This window comes from Trachemys scripta, chromosome 7 (genome assembly GCF_013100865.1).
Source record: "Trachemys scripta elegans isolate TJP31775 chromosome 7, CAS_Tse_1.0, whole genome shotgun sequence".
In the NCBI taxonomy this organism is placed as follows: Eukaryota; Metazoa; Chordata; order Testudines; family Emydidae; genus Trachemys; species Trachemys scripta.
In genome coordinates, this window is record NC_048304.1 from 72,817,510 (window position 1) to 72,837,502 (window position 19,993).

The following is a 19,993-nucleotide window of genomic DNA, read 5'->3' on the forward strand; positions in this document are numbered from 1 at the left end:
TATATCCACATCTCTCAGAATGCAGAGGCTGAGCCAGGGAAACGTGTCAAGTTTGAATGGTTACTCCCAGCTAGATGCTCACCCACTGTACTTGGCAAATCAAAACCAGCAGCAGCACAAGTTAAAAAAAAAAAAAAAAAACACACAGATCCTAGTATATCCAAGAACACATAACCATGCTTAAAATACAGATCAAGACGAGGGGGCTAGAAATAGCTAGCTTCCTAGACAATATCTGACAGAACCAACACTTGATAATATAAAACTACACAGTTATTTATACCATGGTTTAGTGAGATGGAAATAAGGTGAGATACGGAGTTTGCCAGGAAGATTATTGTGCAGCAATACAAAAGGATTTTTTAAATAGATTTGGTTCTATTTTGTAGAAGATTGAAATTAAGAGACTGGGGTTGGTTCGGTTTTTGTATTTTACCCTACTAGACTTGTCTCAATATGGACTTTTGTTTAATTTGAAATGGATATGGATTTTCAGTTAGCATATGGTTTATGCACCAGCTGTTTTCCACAGGAAAGATCTTGTAATTTCTTCATTCTTTACAATCGCACAGAAATTTTAAATTAAAAAAAAAAAAAAAAAAAAAAAAAAAAAAAAGCACAAGGTGCACCCTCACTGACTTTCACAGAGAACGAAACTGAAAACTCCTTATGTCAGTGTAAATCAAATTGTGAGAATACAAGCCTCGCAAACTAGGTGTCATATTTTACTCTGTTATCTATTTCTGCCTCCATATTGATACTGTTACTAAATCCTGCCATTTGCCCCCTTTGCAACACCTCCAAAATCCTTCTCTCTGCTTCTTCCCTTTCCTAGCACAAAAACCCTTGCTCTTGATACATCTCATTTCAATCACCACAACCTTCTCAACTCCAGCCCCTTGATTCTTTCCTCTTTAGCCTGCTTTGAATCTGTCCAAAACATTCATCTACACTTTCCATTTACCCAAACTTTTCCAGCCCCACTTCACATTCCTTCACTAGATTCCCAACACTCATCCTCATCTTTTAAGTTCTGTACATTTAGCTTCTGCTTCCACTTCCAGTCTACTCTAGTCTCTCTTCGTCTGACCCGTGTCCCTGCCCAGGTTACCTAACTAACTACTTCCTTCACCTCTCCAACCCATGTCTCTAATTAGTACACTGACTGGTTTTTTTATACGGTCATCTCTTTGCAGAGGATTCTTGTCTTCAGACCTCTCTGTAAAGCACAATATTGATGCTGTACAAATAAACAAAACATGCCTTCTCACCAAGTGACCCAAATTGTACTGATGTGGATTTTACAAGAAATCTGTATGTTAAACATAGCAAAGGATTGTAGCAAATGTATTTGAGGACTGACTGCTACACTGTGTACAATTGGAATCTCTCTCCTGATTGGTAATCGTAGTTAGACTTAGACAATTTATGTTAATTAAATGCCATTTGAACACAAACACTGAAGATGTTTAATTGAAAGCATTGCCGTAACGTCGTCTTAGGAATTTTAATCACATAAAACACTCCCAACCAATAAACTCAAGATTCAGTCACCAAAAATTACTTCAAAATTTTAAACAGCTCATCTGGTGGTTTACGATTAATGCACTATAATAGGGCACTTGGGGAGGTTCATTCCTCAACCTGGATCCCCAGTCAGAGATTTGCACAGTAAAGTTCTATCAATCTGTGCAAGGCAGAACCACAGGACTTGCCACTTGCTACAGCTACAGCTACTGCCAGACAATCAGAGCAGTGGCTTTTGCTCTGGACAAAAAGCACCCAGACATCTTCATGGAGCACCTCCCAGTCCAACTCCCCAACCCCTTTCCTTCTCCATCTATTCTGTTGGCCTTTTGAAGCACCTGAAAGAGTTCTGTGGACCACAGTTTGAGCACTACTGCCTAAGGCTACATCCAGACTAAAAGCTGTGGGTATATGAGCAGGGGAATCACACTCATAGTATACAGATAGTCTTAGAGGAATGTCACTCCACAGAGAAATAGAAAGCTATGTTTAATTTGAAGGTGTAAAATCCACACCTAAAATTATTCTTCCAGTAATATTAATTTAAAACTAATCAAAGTCTCACAGCAATCCAGTGCCTCTTGCACAAATGCACACCAGATTTTTAAAGTTAATACAGTAATTGCTTCAATAAACATGCTAACATAATTAGGGATCCCTTTACCACTGCTTGTTACATTTAATATTCCTGAAGGAAAACGTACACAGAGAAGGTCCTGTTGCAGCTGCTAACATTGAGAGATTTCCAGATGTATATTGACATTTCATTTTTTTGAAGAGTGGTTATAAAGGGGAATGAGATTCTCTAGAGAGGATCCTATGCTGAAGAACAGCCCACACACCCAGGTGAACTTCCTTCACCTGATATGGACAAGGTGATTGGGGGTTACTGTGTCAGGTGGTTCCCCACAGGCTGAGCATACTGCCTCCAGATTCCACCAGCCCAGGGAGAAAGAAATTATGCTCAGACCGTGGCATGCTAGTGCAGACCACTACCCATTGAGCTAGTCATATGTTTAACTTTTAATCATTAGAGTTACTAGTTCAGAATTAAGCCCCTTGATGCTAAGGGTTAAGATTTTTTTTTTTCAGAAAGCACTTGACTCTCAGTAGCAGGACTTAATGTAGTCACTGGACTACATGTGTCATGTCTGCCCACAAGCTGAAAGAAAGTTTGACCAACCTTCCTCACACAAAGCACAGTACAATGATATGCCATGTGGTTGTACTAGAAAATGATTCCTTGAAACAAGCAGTATTGTCTGACTGGACGAAGCTGCATCCTTGTAAGAAGAGGAAATTATTTACCTACAAGGAAAGCATCATAAGGAGTGGTCTCCACAATCATAACTGTGCCTTTAGTATTTTAAAAACATGCTCAGATTTAAAATTTCCATTTCAGGAAGCAAGTTAGATTTGTACTTGTAGTACAGACATCTTTTCATACTATGCATTAAAGAATACAAGCACATGTCCATCTGCACAAGTGAAGACATACATGCATTGCACATCCAGAAAAGAACAGATGCCTTGATTAGTCTGGGTAGTTACAGTCTTACCCTCTTCACTAAGAAAGATTTAGCCAGCTGCATGTTATAAAGATGTTTTCACTTCCCTCCACATTGTAAGACCACAGAGAAAAGGAATTTACTTTAAATGAGGTTAGGAAAGAGGTGCTATGATAACAAAGGAATATTAAATTCTTGATGGAGAATAGTTCGGTAGGAAGTTCACTGCCACCTTCCCACCTGTCAGTAAGGTGGCATATGTGAATTGTGAAGGCAGGTCACCAGCTCCTTCCTCCCCTTTACCAATGTACCTCCGAAGAGCGACTACCCTGTGACTGATATGCAGAAACAAACAAAGCAAGGACAAAGAAAGCAATGTCTGACATTTCAGAAATAGCAGAGAATCCAGCTGACCTCCATGTATTTTGAAACCCTCGAGGGGCACAGAGCTAGCTCCATTGCCAATGTGGTTCAGCATGTCTTCTGGGATGCCTGTTGGAGGACAAGTCATGCTCTTTGGTTCTCCATTCAAATTAAAGAACCCTGGAAGGAGAAATGTTATAAGGCATTTTGGATGAATAGAGGCTTCTAATTATTAAGAGAACCACTACATTATCTGTAATAAAAATAAAAACATAAGAATTTTACTGTTAAAAGAAACACTCTTAAAATATCCTAATGTTTTCAACAGCCATTTCCAAACCTTTTAAATTAGGGAACGGATTATTTCCAGGCCCCTATACAGAACAATTATTGATCTCTCTCTCTCTCACACACACACACACACACACACACACACACAATATGGCTCTTTCGTTTGCTGTTTTACTTTAACTGATTGAGAGTGAAATTCAACCATGTGCAGGGAGCTAGCCAGCACAAGGTACATGCATCATTTCAGACCTACTTAAGGCCTGAAAATAGAGGTCCACAGAGGTGGAATTTCCCTCTGAAGGAATAAAGGCAGGTAACATTACAGATAAATGACTTCTCTGTTAATAGTAGACTGAAAAAAACTCTTTTCCAAGTGATAAAGTGTTGCTTTTGCCACATCCATTTCTAAAGATGTACTGACAACTACACCTCTGCCAAACTGTTTTGGCATCCTTTCATTCTGGTAGCATATGCAAACCAAGAACCAAATCCTTCACTTCAAAAGGATTTGGTGCCTGACAAAGGGCTCAATAAAGGTGGCAGGATTTTGGTTCAAAAGGCACCAACCAGTCTCACTGGCATTAGGGTATTTGAAAAACACTTACCAGGCCAAGGTGAATCAAGCCAGTGTTTAATGTGTAGAATTTTCTTATCCTTAGACCTAGTATAAGCTTCTTCACAGATTTTATCATACTTTGCAATTTCTTCCTATAGAACGAGTTTCCATATAAAAAGAGTTAGAGATTAACAAAAATATGCACTTTCTGTAAGCAGTGTGTCACCATTCCAAAGTGATGAAACATCCACATTACAGCACACAAAATTCCAGTTTTTATCTCAGTTATGCCAGTGTAAACCCAGAGTAACTCCACTGATTTCAGTAGAGATACGGGAGTTTGACTCAGCTCAAAAACTCTTAAAACATATTTGTCCATTTCTTAAAACAAAACCACCCTGCTATTTGGTTCTTTGAGCAGACTCTGCTGATGAAAGATCCAACACTAGAAGAGCAGGTGATATTCCAGGTCAGCATCAGAACAGCACACGTAATTTGTCATATGTATGAAGATTAAGGTTATCCAACTGGCTTCTGGTGTCACTACAGGGATCAGGAAGGAATTCCCCATGCACCTATGTAGCTTAGCCTTATAACTGTCTAGGTGCATTATTTGTGTACTGTGGGAAGACTGGCTCAGAGCCACAAAGGTATTTAGGCTTCTAACCTCCATTAATTTCAGTGAAAGTTAAGAGCCTACACACCTTTGTGGCTCTGAGCCAGTCTTCCCACAGTACACAAATAATGCACCTAGACAGTTATACAGCTAAGCTACATAGGTGCATGGGGAATTCCATCCTGATCCCTGTAGTGACACCAGAAGCCAGTTGGATAACCTTAATCTTCATACATATGACAAATTACGTGTGCTGTTCTGATGCTGACCTGGAATATCACCTGCTCTTCTAGTGTTGGATCTTTCATCAGCAGAGTCTGCCCAAAGAACCAAATAGCAGGGTGGTTTTGTTTTAAGAAATGGACAAATATGTTTTAAGAGTTTTTGTCTGGGCCATCTCATTAACTATTAGTTTTTGCCTAAGGCAGGATACCAGACTCAGTGATCTTTGGTTCAATCTAGAATTCTACGTTCCTAAAAAGTTGGAACACCGTATCCCCATGCAATGCCTTGCTTTACAGTGCTACTACTACTACGTCCACTTCCACAAGCATAAAAGTACAATATAAAGAGTTAGCCAGTTTAATAGGAATAACTATATAGTAAAAAATGCAGATTTAATTTTTATATGGTAGTTCAGACTTATCTCTGAACTCTGAGTGCAACAGATTCAATACAATTGAGGCACAAAACTAATGAGTTTGTTATCCTATTCTAAGTAAACATCAGCATATTGCCTACAATTGCCAATTACATAAGATGATCCAACAAGAAGCTCCCATGATTAGAGATGCTGTCGATATAATCACGAATATTCAGACACCTCTGAATTGGTGTTCCCACAGATCCAAGGCAGGGAGGTGAATTCTGATTCCCTGTATCTCCCCTCCACTTAAGCTCTTTAAATCATACTAATCTGCAATTTTCAAAGGCTGCTGAAGCACTGACACAGCTAATATTAAACAGTCTTAACAGCCCTACCTTATCACTGTATCAGTCTAAGAATTGAGGAGAACCTGTTTTTCTGGGTACCATGTATTATTTTAATTACTACACAGCATTTCCAGTCCTCCTAGGTTGACAGTAGCTATGTACATAGCATATCAACACAAGTGTCTCAGCTTCACCAGTTAGAGACAATAATCAATTTTTCTCCATCTTTAAGCCTTATGTCAGGTAAGCAATAAAAATTAAGCTCATCTCCTGCCACACATTTCTCCAGTAGTACTATTTTCTATTTTATGTAAAACAAAACAAGACAGTCAGAAAAAGGCATAGAATGAAGGCAACAAAGTAGTGAAGCAAAAAGTAGTTAAGGAAACAGCATGCAGTCACTTCCTTCTGCAAACAGCATCACAAACAGCCTTCTAGTTCTGCTGACATACTGTACCTCAAACTCCTGTAGTGTTACAGTCCCATCTGCAATCAGTTTGTCAGCATACTTCTTCAGCACTGGCACCTGCTTGTGAATCTGCTTGTACATCAGGGGCTGGGTGAACATGGGTTCATCCATTTCATTGTGGCCTCTCCTTCGGTAACAAACCTACACCGGGAAGATTCATATCTGTCAATAATGAGAGACATGAAACTAATCCCTTAACATTTCCTGCTTTCTAGAGATTTATAGGCTTAAGGCATTAAAGTTGTTGCTCAAAGAGACATTAAAATCAACATAAGTCTCTTTGGGGTAAGGGCTCCCTCTTATTTTGGGTACAGCATCTAGCACAACAGGGCTTTGGTTCTGGTTGGGTCCTCTAGGCCAGCGTTTCTCAACTGAGGGTCCACAGACCCTGGGAGCCGCAAACAGGTTTCAGACGGTCCACCAAGCAGGATGAAGCCACAGAGCCTCACCACCTGAAGCCCTGAGCTGCGCTGCCTGGGACTGAAGCCTGAGCAACTGAGCTTCGCGGGAGCCCCTGTGGCATGGGACCCCAGGCAACTGCCCTGCTTGCTACCCCCTAATGTTGGGCCTGGCTTTTAAAAGAAGAAAAACAGTTGTTGTGGCACATGTAGACCATGGAGTTTTTATAGCATGTTGTAGGGGGTGGGGTTCAGAAAGAAAAAGGTTGAGAACCCCTGCTCTAGGCAGTACTATAATACAAGTAGTAATGTAACGTAGGGAAAACTGCTTAAGTGTCGCATTCAAGCCAATAAATGCAATGAGCGCAGCAATGTTTATAAATACTTAGTAACATATTTGACATTACTGACTTATTTTAAAAGACTAGCATAAAATATGCAAAGTGAAGAGTTAAGATTAACCCAGTACTTACTAAATCTACAACCACATCTTTATTGAATGTGTTTCTCCATTCTACAGCGACATTGCACACATACATCACTGCTTCAGGGTCATCAGCATTCACATGGAATATGGGTGCGTTAACCACACGGGCAACATCTGTAGGGTATGGAGATGAGCGGGCCATTCGGGGATCTGTGGTGAAACCAATCTAAGAAAAAACAAGCTTCTGTTAATATGTGGAAGAAAGGGTTTTTTGTTTTTTTTTGCTTTTGTTTTGAATGCCTGAAGTCTTAGTTTAATACATAGTTATTTACATGACAGTAATTATAGGCTTTTCACTTTGGAAGGTAATTTCTTCTTTAATTCATCTAACACAATGCATCATTTTTACATGCTCATTGGGGTTCCACAAAATCCGTGTCTCCTACGCTGAGCACAGCCAGATGTGCTGACCATTTTCAGGCTATAATCATTCTAGTCAATGGAAGAGGGCTGGTATATACAATCTATCATGACAAGAATAAAAACAAGGAATATATGGGAAATCATTAGACCCAAATTGCTTAAGATATTCTGTTTTTCACCTGGTTATTGACCACAACATGAATAGTGCCATTTGTGGTGTATGATGGGAGGTCACTGAGATGAAAGGTTTCATAAACCACTCCCTGTCCAGCAAAGGCAGCATCTCCATGTAGTAGTATGGACATGACCTAAGATAAGGGAGGAATGAAAAAAAAAGCATTAGGTAACAAGAAGTGTAATTGTCAGTTCCTCAGGGCATGAACTTTTTGTTATGTATTATTACAATGACCAGCACAGCACCATAAGCACTGGTCTATGACTGGGTTTCCTAGGAAGGACCACAATTCAAATAAAAAAAAAAAACCATGTAAGAAATCATAACATGCATGCTTGTCTGCATTCAGACTGCTTTGTTTGATTCCCAATTGAGTGAAAGTTACAACCTATCTGAGGTTTCCAAGTTCAGGAACTAAGTTAATCAACCTGGTAATCAGTCAGAGAATTAGGAAGTTTTACCCTGTGCTAATTTAAAATTATTAGTTTAGTTCAAAGGCCATCATATCCAATTACACAAAGAAAAGTTTCAGTGTCTTGAAGTACCCCCCACTTCTGCAGCTCAAAACTTTTGTAAATTGGGCTATTAGAAAAACATAAACACAGCAGCAAAAGTTATCCTAGCATGCTTGTAATTTTACCTTTTTCCCTTCTGTATCCCCTCTGTAAAACTGCTCAGCTTTGGTCTTCCCCTGAACAACAGGGTTTACTGCTTCCAAATGAGATGGGTTAGCCACAAGCGACAGAGTGATGTTCTTATTTGTTGCTCGGTTGATCCTCTCATGGTACATTCCCAAATGATATTTTACATCCCCAGACCCCTAACATACAGAGACAGTCAAGGTTCATGTACACCAGCCATATAAACTACTTCTAATTCAACATTTAAAATCTCCACTTCATACTGAAAAATGAATCTGGCTAGCTGTTACGTGTCACGCTGCATGTTATTTTTATTGAAAATAATTTCAAATTTTAAACATTTGTTTCTGTTTTAATACCTCAGGGTCAGAACACAACACTTAATATTAACTAAGCACTGACAACATGCTTGTCTCTGCAAAATAGAGGAAGATGGTTGGAGCTAAAACAAACTGTGTTAGAGAGATACCCTGTGACTCGAATTCACTGTTTAGAGTTAATGACTAGGAATCTTTCTGCATTTGAAAGATGTGCTATAGTGTTTTGTAAAGAATAAAGTTACCAATGAACCCCATTGATTCTGATCACTTTACAAAACAAAATTATGCATTTTAATAGTTCCTAGTACTGTGTATTTACATGGACAAGAACATCCAGAACAATTCAGTACTTATTCTCTATCAGTAATAAAGTTGCATGTTACCTCATCAGCTGCTTCAAGTTTTGGATCAAACTGACAGAAGATCTGCTCCAACTCCTTTCGGATGACATTGGCCAGTACATTCAACCTACCTCTAAACAATAGAAGGTTCTTTGATGAAATCTTACCATACAATTTTGGAAATTAAAAAAAAAAAAAAAGTATTTTAAACATCTAAAATACTGTCCCTTAATCCTCCAACCACACCACAAACCAGTGTGTCCCTACTGCATCTCCATTGGCCCTCCATAGTACCTAGGTATTTAATCGCAAGCTAGAGATTTTTCTTTTGTGGGTTTCTATCACAACCCTAACATGCCATCAGTAGAGTGCTATTATCTAGACCAATTACTCGACAATTATCACAGATGAGAGACTGGAGGAGTTTTACTTGTTTTGGCTGTTTGGGGGGAGGGAGGTACCATATTTTGCCTTCAGATACACATGCAGAGCTACTCTCACGCACACCGAAGTGCAGGCAGGATATGACCCTTTGAAAATATATTTTAATGAATGGTTATAGCAATAAGCTACAGTGGGCTGTGTATTAATTGGCTATTGTTTCTTGCTTCAGTCATGTTGCAAGGCAGAAGGCCAAAAAAAGCACCAGTAGCCAACTAACGCCCCCTAGAGTGGCTTATTGCTACCACAGTATAGCTCCTTCATTTTACATTTCTTGATTCTTAGCTTAAAAATCCCCACAGTTTTATGAAATTAATATAACATTCTGTGAGTATGAAAAGTAGCTCCTAGTACAAGGTTATGAGAAAATAGCATTGAATAGTTATGAACCCTTTCTCCTACTATGATAAATATAATATATTGTTTGCTAATTTTTCCTACCCCTTCTTTTAAGGTTCCCTGAATTATAAGGACCCTTTCTCCCACCTGAGAAAACTGACGACCCTTTCAACAAGAATCAGTGGCTCAGCATCTATGTTCCAAATACTAAAGTGTTTTCAAAGTTGATTCTATTGCCACCTGTAGCAGATTGAAACCTGGGAACCAAAGAAATCCCAGAAGCAAATGTGCATCTCACTTTTTAAATAAAAGGATGTTCATTTCCCCTTTTTAAATGACTCTGCCCCTGCCTGTTTAAGATCTTATTCGTCAATAGTGTCCCCATTCCTGGCACTGCCTTCCAGAGTATAGATAGGATGTACCAATTTCCCACATCTCAATTCCAAGCTCTCCACAGTGGGGAATGAAGTAGAATGCCTGCCAGACTCACTTCCTATTTCAAAGCAGATACTTGACTAGTCTCCCATGATGAAAGCTTTAGCCCCTCACTGAGAGATAGCTCCCTTAGGATTCTGTGATATTGATACTCAATATATCTTTTAGCTGGGATAACTAACCTGTTTTACCAACCTCCCTAATAACATCACATTCCCAGTCTCTAAAAGGGGCCAGAAACCTAAAGCAGCATATACCACACTGTGCAAATGAGTCCATTATTATTTGCCTTTTTTATTTTAAATGAACAGTTACCTGTGAGGCATCCCCATTATTACATATTCAACCCCCATTTCGCTGGATTTGTCAATGATGGTTTTAAGAGCAGGAATCATTACTTCACACCCTTCTAAACCAAAGCGCTTCTCTGAGGACCACTTGCGGGCAAGGAAGTCTTCAAATCTTGCCAAAATAGGGAGAGAAAAGCAATAAGTTAAGGAAATGCATCAGATGGTGATTTTTTTTTTTTTTTTTTTTTTTAAAACACAATCAACTGAAGGGCATTTGGAGAAGTAACATAAGATGCCCACTGTAATTTTAGAGGAGACTTCTCAATACATACTCATATTTCTCAGAGCACTAATTTTATTGGGGGAAAATAAGTCTATAAAAGAGGAAGGATCTCTCTCTCACTTCCCCCCACCACCACCTTTAAAAGTTCTCACCAGCACTTTGTGAATTGATCCTGACACTGGGAAAATATTATGATGAACAAAATCAAACCACAGAAATTACGGCAAAAATCTCAGGTCAGATTTTGACTTTTCTAGTCTGCTCTCCCTACATGCATGAAGTTCCCACTGACTACAATGGGGAAAGCCTCACAAGCAGGCAGAACGTCAGAAGGGTAAACCACCCTGCAAATCCAAGAGGAGACAAAAGAGAGTCCCATATCTTCTGGAAGTAACAATGAGTAAACAGTTAAGGGAAATGGCAGCATAAAAACTTGCAGCAGAAAACATGTAATTCCAAAGGAAATCTTGGAAACCCTATTCAGTGGCACAGCTCCTGAGACTAAGTGATGTAACAGTTGGTAATGTGCCAGGAACTGCTACAATGGAATCTATGCCTCAGGAATCAGTAACTACAGACATAAAAATCTGTCCTTTACTGACAGTTCTATGTTGTTCCATCTTTTAATGGGTTAGGGCCAGAGGCACTGCACACAGTTAAAGTGGCTTTTAACAAACGCTGAAAGGATCATTTATAAAGCCTAAAGATATTGAACACAAAGAAAAATAAATCTCCATGAAATAACATTAGTGGTTACATCATCAGTGTAATGCAAGGCCTAATAATGTCACAATGTCCATTAATACTCAGCTCCAAGTATAATGCTGAAGATTACCTCCCTTCTGATCTAAAACTTAAAAGCCATAACAGCAGTGAAATGGAATGTTGCCAGAAAACTCTCCTAAGCTCACCCAACAGTTTAGATCTAAGGCAGTGTAGAACCTTAAGAACAATGGACAGATCCTGAACTGATGTTAATTTGATAGCACCATTGAAATCAATGGAACCACATTGATTACAAAAAGTAGAGGGTCTGGCTCCTTGAGCATAAGCCCTCTAGACCAGGGGTAGGCAACCTTTCAGAAGTGGTGTGCCAAGTTCACTGTAATTTAAGGTTTCGCGTGCCGGTAATACATTTTAACGTTTTTAGAAGGTCTCTCTCTATAAATCTATAATATATAAATAAACTATTGTTGTATTTAAAGTAAATAAGGTTTTTAAAATATTTAAGGAGCTTCATTTAAAATAAAATTAAAATGCAGATCTTATCAGTTTAGTGTGATCCTTGCCCTCGCTTTTCCTTGCTGAGTTTTCCAATGTGGGCTACAGCAGAGGGTGACTGAAGAGCACTGGGTCGAGGCCAGGAGCAGAGCCCTGGGCTGGCTGCCGGTACCCCAGGCTGGCAGTGGGCTGAGTGGGGCCGGCAGCCGGAACCCCAGACCAGCAGCAGAATGAGCCGCTCAGCCCACCGCCGGCTCCACTCAGTCCGCTGCTGGTCTGGGGTTCCAGCAGGGGTGAAAGTAACTTAAATTTCTTACAGGTACTGTCATAATGCAACCCCCCTCGGGTGCAGGAGCTCATGAGGTGGGGATGTGTGGGTGTGGTGGGGAGCACTCAGGGCAGGGGGTTGGGGTGTACGGGGGCTCAAGGCAGGGAGTGGGGATGTGGATGATGCAGGAGTCAGGGCTGGGAGCATGGGGGGTGCAGGAGTCAGGGTTGGGTGGCATGAGGGGCTCAGGGCAGGGGGTTGGGATGTGTGTCTAGTGGGGAAGTCCAGGGGGCGGGGGGAGGCGGGAGCTTGGGGCTGGCCTGGGACAGTCCTGGTTGCAGCCGGGTTACCTGGATGGTGGGTCAGACCCTGCTCCATGCTGTTCCTGTTCCTGCCAAGGGAGCTGCGGGCCAGCTGTGTGGGGGCACTGCATCTGCAGGCAAATGGGGGGCGGTGGCAGAAGACCCCCTGGCCTGCCGCTCCCTTCCCCTTCCCCCCCCAGGGGCCACAGCTGTGCATGCCGCAGGGATGGCACATGCCTGCACTGCCCTGGTATCCAGCCACAGTGGCGAGAGAGGGCAGCAGGACAGACTAGGACGCGGACACCTCCACCGCGCCTCCCGCCGGCCCCTTTCACTTGCCTGACTGCCTGCTGCTTAGTCTGGTGCACAGAGCTGCCAGCGCCAGCCTGCAGTAGAGTTCCAGCAGCCAGCAGGACTCCAGCTGGGAGCGCACCATGCGCCGTGCCTCCACCTGCAGCGGAGCGCCCCAGCATCGGCTGGCTCCGAGCGTGCATGCTCCGCCTTACTTTCACTTTTAGGTTCCGGCTGCTGGCCCCTTGCCAGCCGGGGTCCCAGCGGCCAGGACCCCAGCTGGCAAGGGGCCGGCAGCCAGAACCCCAGAGCAGCGGCGGGCTGAGCAGGGCCGGCGGCCAGGACCCCAGAGCAGCAGTGGGCTGAGTGGCTCAGCCCACTGCCAGTCTGGAGTTCCGTCCGCCGGCTCCTGACAGCCAGGGTTCCAGCCGCTGGTCCCGCTCAGCCCGGGGTTCCGTCCTTCCAGGCCAGCTGCGGGCTGAGCGGGACTGGCGGCCGGGACCTTGGCGTGCCATTAAAAATCGGCTCGCGTGCCATAGGTTGCCGACCCCTGCTCTAGACAATGGGGTGAATTAAAATGGCAGCTGTATCTGTGATTTTCCATCCTTTTGGGGCTTGATGTTAACCCAGTAGTGCACAGGGTAACTTCCCCCTTCCCTTCCAGTTAGCAAGTGTATTTACCAGAGCACATTGCCATGGACTTTGGAAGCATTTTCAACATTTCAAAATGCAATTGAATTTTGAAATTCAAAATTTGCAATTGGGACATCTTGCGTCAGGGTCAAGGAGATTCTGGTTATATATGTTTAGAAATAGCTGGGTATCCTAGTTTCCTTACCAAACATAAGTTGGAAATGTTCACGAGCAGGCAGGCAGTAGGTGGACAAGGCTGATAAGTTGTGTTCACCATGTATTAAAGACTTGCATGTGATAGAACAGTCACAAATTGATAACATTAAAAGGGTCTCCTCACAACCTCCTATCCTTCCTGTCTCCCTTCATCCACACATGGGAATATAGAAAAAAAAGGTAACGAACCTTTCCGTAACTGCTGTTCTTTGAGATGCGTTGCTCATGTCCATTCCATGTTAGGTGTGCGCGTGCTGCGTGCACTGTCACCAGAAATTTCCCTCAGTGGTATCTGTTGGGCTGGCTTTAGCGTCCTCTGGTGCCACATGCTTATGTGCAAGTATAAGGGGCACTGCTGGCCCTTCACCCTCTCGGTTCCTTCTCAGAGAGAGAGGCAGGAGGTGAGTTGTGGAATGGATATGAGCAATAAATCTTGAAGAACAACAGTTACGGGAAGGTTAGTAACCGTTTTTTTCTTCTTCGAGTGATTGCTCATTTCCATTCCACATTAAGTGACTCACAAGTGGTACCCAAGGAGGGGGGCTTGCAGTTCATGGACATGAGAATTGCAATACTGCTCTCCCAGATGTCATCTCGAGCCTGTTGGGTGATGGCATAGTGGGAGAAGAAGGAATGCACTGACAACTAGATCACTGCTCTGCAGATGTCTTGGATCGGGACCTGTGCCAGAAACTCTGATGAGGCCTGAGTTCTCGTCGAGTAGGCAGTCAAGATGGCAGGAGGTGGGACGCCTGCCTACTTGTAGCATGCACGAATACAGGAGGTTATCCAGGATGAGATTGTCTGGGCTGAAACTGGTAGGCCTTTCATCCTATCTGCTATTACCATGAAGAGCTGACTGGATTTACGGAACAGCTTGGTCATCTCAGTGTAGAAGGCTAGGGCATGTCTAACATCCAACAAGTGGAGATGCCCCTCCTCTGAATTCCTGCATGGTTTTGGGAAGAAAACTGGCAGGAAAATAGCCTGGTTACTATGGAACTACGGGACTACCTTTGAAAGAAATACCAAGTGAGAGCACTGTTGAACCATGTCCTTGAAGAATACCGTGTACGGTCGTTCTAACGTAATGGTCCTGACTTCCGAGACCCTTCTGGCTGAGGTAACGCCACCAGGAAAGCAACCTTCCAGGAGAGATACAGCAGCGAGCACAATGCTAGCAGTTCAAAGGGAGGGCCCATGACTCTTGACAGGACTAGATTTAGGTCCCATGGCAGAATCGGTTCATGAATTTGAAGGTAAAGTCTTTCTAATCCTTTAAGGAAGAAAATGGACACCTCATGTGAGATGACTAATTAACTATGCTAAAGAGAAACTACTGAATAATGTCTTGCCAAAGCACAAGGAGGTGTTCCACCAATTGTCATGGCTGGTAAGAAGGAACTGAGAGGGTGTGGGGCTGACAGTGCCCCTTATACTGGTGCATAAGCATGCGGCACCAGAAGGAGCTAGAGACAGCCCAACAGATACCACTGAGGGAAAATTTCCAACCACAGTACACACGGTGTGCACACATCTAATGTGGAATGGACATGAGCAATCACTCAAATAAGAACAAAAGCTTTCTCTTCCCCTTCCCCAGGTAACATCTGGGTTCTAAAATAGCATTTGGAAAACCAAATCCTCTGTGGCGGTTCAAGAGGGCAGTACGCTCGTATGTGGATAGTAAGGAGGTATCAGTGCACCTCACCTGAAGAACTGCCTGTAACATCTAAAGAAACATACGACTTGGTTACTGCCACCAGAAGGGTGTTCTATGGCTTTATTAGTATTTTGATCAGATTCTGACCAGTCTATATTCTGAAGAAGAGAAAAGAACATGTTGCCTAGGGCCTGACATCTTAGATGTAACCTCCGGTGCCACAGGATATTTGAACCAGCCAAGTCAGAAACTTCCCAAACAATCAATTTGGTAGTCTCATCACACCCTTCAAGGGACAATGGCAGTTAATTCAGGCCAAGGTTGTTAAAGTTGAAGTTTCACCAAAGGAAAAAAAAAATATCTGTCAATAATTATATATATAAAATCTATGCAAAACAAACTTTAATAACCTAAAATTTTCCCTGAATTAGCTAAAATTCAGGTTGAACTTTCACAAAAAATGTATTTCACACACACACACACACACACACACACACACACAGTGATTTGTTGTATTTTTTTTTTAAAGTAGCAGCTTTCATTAGATTTACACATCCTCCCTGCCAGACTGTGAAACTAAACACCAAGGGAACTTGTACATGAGAAGCAGGGCGGGAGAGAGACAGACATGCCTAGAAAGGCCTTGATCCCACCAGCTGGTGTGCAGCCATTAGAGTCTGGCCACATGAATCAGACTGGAGAATCAGGGCCTAACATTGCCTGTGTTTATCATTTGTGTGAGTCTCCAGAGATATACAATTTTTCTAAAAATTTATAGATATACATATTTTCTAAAATAAAAAATTGAGTTAGGTGCTATTTCTACATCTACAGGTAAACAAATGAGAAGACGTTAGATTATTAAAACTGAATTTTAAAATCTAAGGTGATATTAGCAACACGTGAAGGAATAAACATTTAAAAATATATATGATTCTTAGCATGATAATGCCCCGAGCTACAAGACTGCAAACTCAGAGTAAGAAGCAGATTTTGCACAGCAATAGATATAGCACTTTCAACCTTTTTCAGTAGGAATTGTGTCCACAGCTGGCTGGGACAGTAATTCATCTAAATACTTCTTTCTGTATTTTCCATAGACAAAACAAATTTGGTAAAGTGTTTGGCTCCTTCCTGTTGGCCAAAATCAGGTCCCTCCACAGCTTACACAGGCAGAAGTAATGCAAATTTCTGCATCAGGAAGATAAATGAGGAAACATCACACAGACAAGTTGTTTAACAACCTGTCACTCAAATGCCATGTTCACCTGACTATTAAGTGTCTGACTAAAATTCCTTTGTTTCATTAACATTTAAAATTGGACAAGAATGATGCACTGCTGTCTCCCCAACTGAAAATATTGCCAAACACCACAGACAGTGACAAAAACTTCAGTACCTTCTGTTGAAACTTCATTTGTAATAGCTTTTGACTGCCTCTCCCTCCCTCTCTTTTTTTTTGGTGGGGGGGGGAGGAGGAACAATCTAGTAAAGAAACATATTCCCATTAATCACTCTCTAAATCAGTGTCACAATCTTGTGCTGACTGCAGTGTTTGTCAAAGTCGCCAGATGGCCAGCACTGAGAAATGAAGTCCTGTCCTGTGGATAACCATGTAGAGAATGGGCAGCAAGCCTCGCTCCTCACGCAAGAAGGTAGGGTGGCCTTCATACTCTATGACCTTGCCACAGACACAGTCAACATGGGTGCCAATGGAGGGAGTGATTGTTGAGATGTGGATTTCAGTGTACTGGGAACTAGACACCTCCTTCAACTTGCTTAAAATTCAGGTCACTAAACAGACAGGAGATGAAAAAAGTCTGTGGATTCAGACAGAGTGCCATGGTAGAGCTGAATTTGGCATAGCTCAGAAGAGGCGAAACAGACATGCCTTTAAATTACCTTTATGCTTCCAAATCCTGTTCTCTCCTGGTACAGCTTTCTGAAGCCCGGGAAGTGCGCTAAGTTAGTGGTTTTCAAACTTTTTTTCTGCGGACCCAGTTGAAGAAAATTGTAGATGCCCACGACCCAGTGGAGCTGAGGATGAGGGGTTTGGGATATGGGATGGGCTCAAGGCTGGGGCAAAGAGTTGGGTTGCAGGAGGGGGTCAGGGCTCTGGGCTGGGGGTGCAGGCTCTGGGCTGGGGATGAGGGGTTCAGAGCGTGGGAGGGGGCTCTGGGACAGGGGGTTGGGGTGCAGGAGGGGGTCTGGGCTCTGGTCTGGGGGTGCAGGCTCTGGGGTGGGTCTGGGGGGTTTGAGGTGCAGGAGGGGCTCTGAGTTTGGGGGGCTCAGGGCTGGGGCAGGGTGCAGGAGGGGGTCAGGGCTCTGGGTTGGAGGTTCAGGCTCTCGGGTGGGGCTGAGGAGGGGGGGTTTGGGATGCAGGAAGGAGTTCCAGGTTTGGAGGGGCTCAGGGCTGGGGTGGGGGATTGGGGCACAGACTTGCCTCCAGTGGCTCCCGGTCAGCAGTGCAACCGGGGTGCAGAGGCAGGCTTCCCACCTGTCCTGGCACCATGGACCGCGCTGCGCCCCGGAAGCGGCCAGCAACAGATCTGTCTCCTAGGCAGAGGTGCACAAGTGGCTCTGTGCAACTCTCGACCACAGGCACTGCCTCCCCAGCTCCCATTAGCTGGTGCTCAGGGCAGGGGCAGCAAGTGGAGCCCCATGGCCCCCCTGCCTAGAAGCCAGATCCGCTGCTGGCCGCTTCCGGGGCACAGCGCGGTGTCGGAAAAGGTAGGCACTAGCCTGCCTTGGCTGGGCAGCACTGCCAACGGTACTTTTAACATCCCAGTCAGCGGTGCTGACCAGAGCAAGATGACCCAGTGCCTTACATGCTGTGACCCAGTACTGGGTCGCAACCCACAGTTTGAAAAACACTGCGCTAAGTTATGTCTGGTTGTCCTGACCCCAAGGGGCCATTCTGGCAGTAGAGCATCAGTTGGTTGCAGGGATAACCTGGCCATGCCACCTATGTCCAATACAGGATGAGCACATCTACTCTACACACCACCTGGGGATTCTCCTCACACCAGGGAAATTCTGAGAGGGCCAGTTACAACGGCTTTTCAGTTTTGGGGCACCAGAGTGGGGCAAAGTACACAGAGTATCGTGGACAATCAGGTACTTTAGAAGGTAAGACTGGCTGGGAAAGCTCAACAACAGCATTCAAAGCCACTCTTCATAGTTTGTCTGAAAAGAACGCTAACCTATTTATATGGATTGGTTTATTAAAACATTTGCCCAAACCTCCAACACAAACCAGTGAATTTGCTGCTAACTGTGTTACAAAAGCCATGGAAATATCCCAGAATGTGACCTATCCCTTCCTCCCCTCAAAAGAAACAGAAAACAAAATGTTGCTGGACAAACCCCAACATACCTCATGGAGCGCACCAGCCTAGCCAACAATGTCCTTTTTTCCTCATTTGTAAATTTCATGACACCAGGAGTTTCAAACTTCTGCCGGATCCACTGGCATTGCTCCACGTCATTGATGAACATGAATTCCAGTCCAATGTGCTGACAGTACGTATTCTAGGAGGTGAAACATGAAGTCCAGAAACTTACAATTTTGGGAGTTCATGGATTGGGAGAAGTAGAACAGATATTTTAAAATTAAAGCAAATAGTTTATTTACATTATCATTCCCACCACCTCCTTGTATTAAAATGCAATTTCCCTCCTCTTTGTATTAATTCTTCCTAGGGGCTGTAAGCAATTCAGTTCTTTTACTAAACCCTAAATTTGCCTGTTCCCAAGTCCCACAAACTTTCAACACAGAAACTAATATTTCAGACACTTGGAATCTGGAAGATTTTTCACACCTGGTAATAACCATTAAAAGTAGGTCAATATATATGCACTAAACTAATTGATGAAGTTCATCTAACTGACAAAAAAAAAAAAAAAAATCAGTCATTGCTTTGGATGCTCCAGGAAAAAATTCAAATTGGTTATCATATATATCAAATATATCCAAAGGGTTTAAAAAAAAAATCACCTGAAATCAAGTAATAAAGACAGTGAAAAGATATGTATGAAGCCCCATGCAAATTGTTTGATAGCTGTCAATTCTTACAAGGCTAGAAATCAGTTTCAGATTTCCAACCACACTGAAAGGGTAAGGGAAGTTACCTAATTTTGTCTTTGATAATGGAAAAATCAACATATTTTGGAAGTAACTCCTTAGTTTGGCACTGTGTGTATTTATAAGTTTTCTATTATTTTAGAGGATATGTTCACTGGACAGATATATTATACATAAAAGAGGAAGTTAATAGGAGCACCAAATACAGAGATTTTTACAGGAAAAAAAAGCACCAAATCCAAATATACAAGAAAGTCTGATTGTGATAATGTTGACAAAGCCAATCCAAACTTCTGCAATTAAATGATTTTTTCCCCCTTTATAGCATGTTTTGTTTCATGAATATGTGATATACAAATAGATTTAAAAAGCCTGGTATTTTTTAAAATTGCCACACAAATAGCAGGGAGATAAGACAGACAGGCACAAGGCAAACTGAAAAGATACATTCCAAGTCTGCAATGTAGAAAATGACAATGGATCCCCTACAGTGCCCCTGTATGTGCTATGAGTCCGATCTTGCAAAGTGCTGAAGAGCC

General features: G+C 42.7%; 1 protein-coding gene across 2 annotated transcripts in view; it reads right to left on the minus strand.

The window, feature by feature from the left end:
* Nucleotides 1–19,993, minus strand: part of OGDHL (oxoglutarate dehydrogenase L) — a 108,258-nt gene that overhangs the window by 44,334 nt on the left and 43,931 nt on the right. For both annotated transcript variants that reach the window (XM_034776954.1, XM_034776955.1), the window contains exons 6-14: nucleotides 18,747–18,901; nucleotides 10,519–10,665; nucleotides 9,031–9,121; nucleotides 8,327–8,506; nucleotides 7,691–7,819; nucleotides 7,135–7,314; nucleotides 6,252–6,404; nucleotides 4,295–4,397; nucleotides 3,450–3,578 (exon numbers count right to left, since the gene is read on the minus strand). In XM_034776954.1, coding sequence (XP_034632845.1) covers nucleotides 3,450–3,578; nucleotides 4,295–4,397; nucleotides 6,252–6,404; nucleotides 7,135–7,314; nucleotides 7,691–7,819; nucleotides 8,327–8,506; nucleotides 9,031–9,121; nucleotides 10,519–10,665; nucleotides 18,747–18,901 — 1,267 coding nt within the window. The remainder of the gene's footprint in view (nucleotides 1–3,449; nucleotides 3,579–4,294; nucleotides 4,398–6,251; nucleotides 6,405–7,134; nucleotides 7,315–7,690; nucleotides 7,820–8,326; nucleotides 8,507–9,030; nucleotides 9,122–10,518; nucleotides 10,666–18,746; nucleotides 18,902–19,993) is intronic.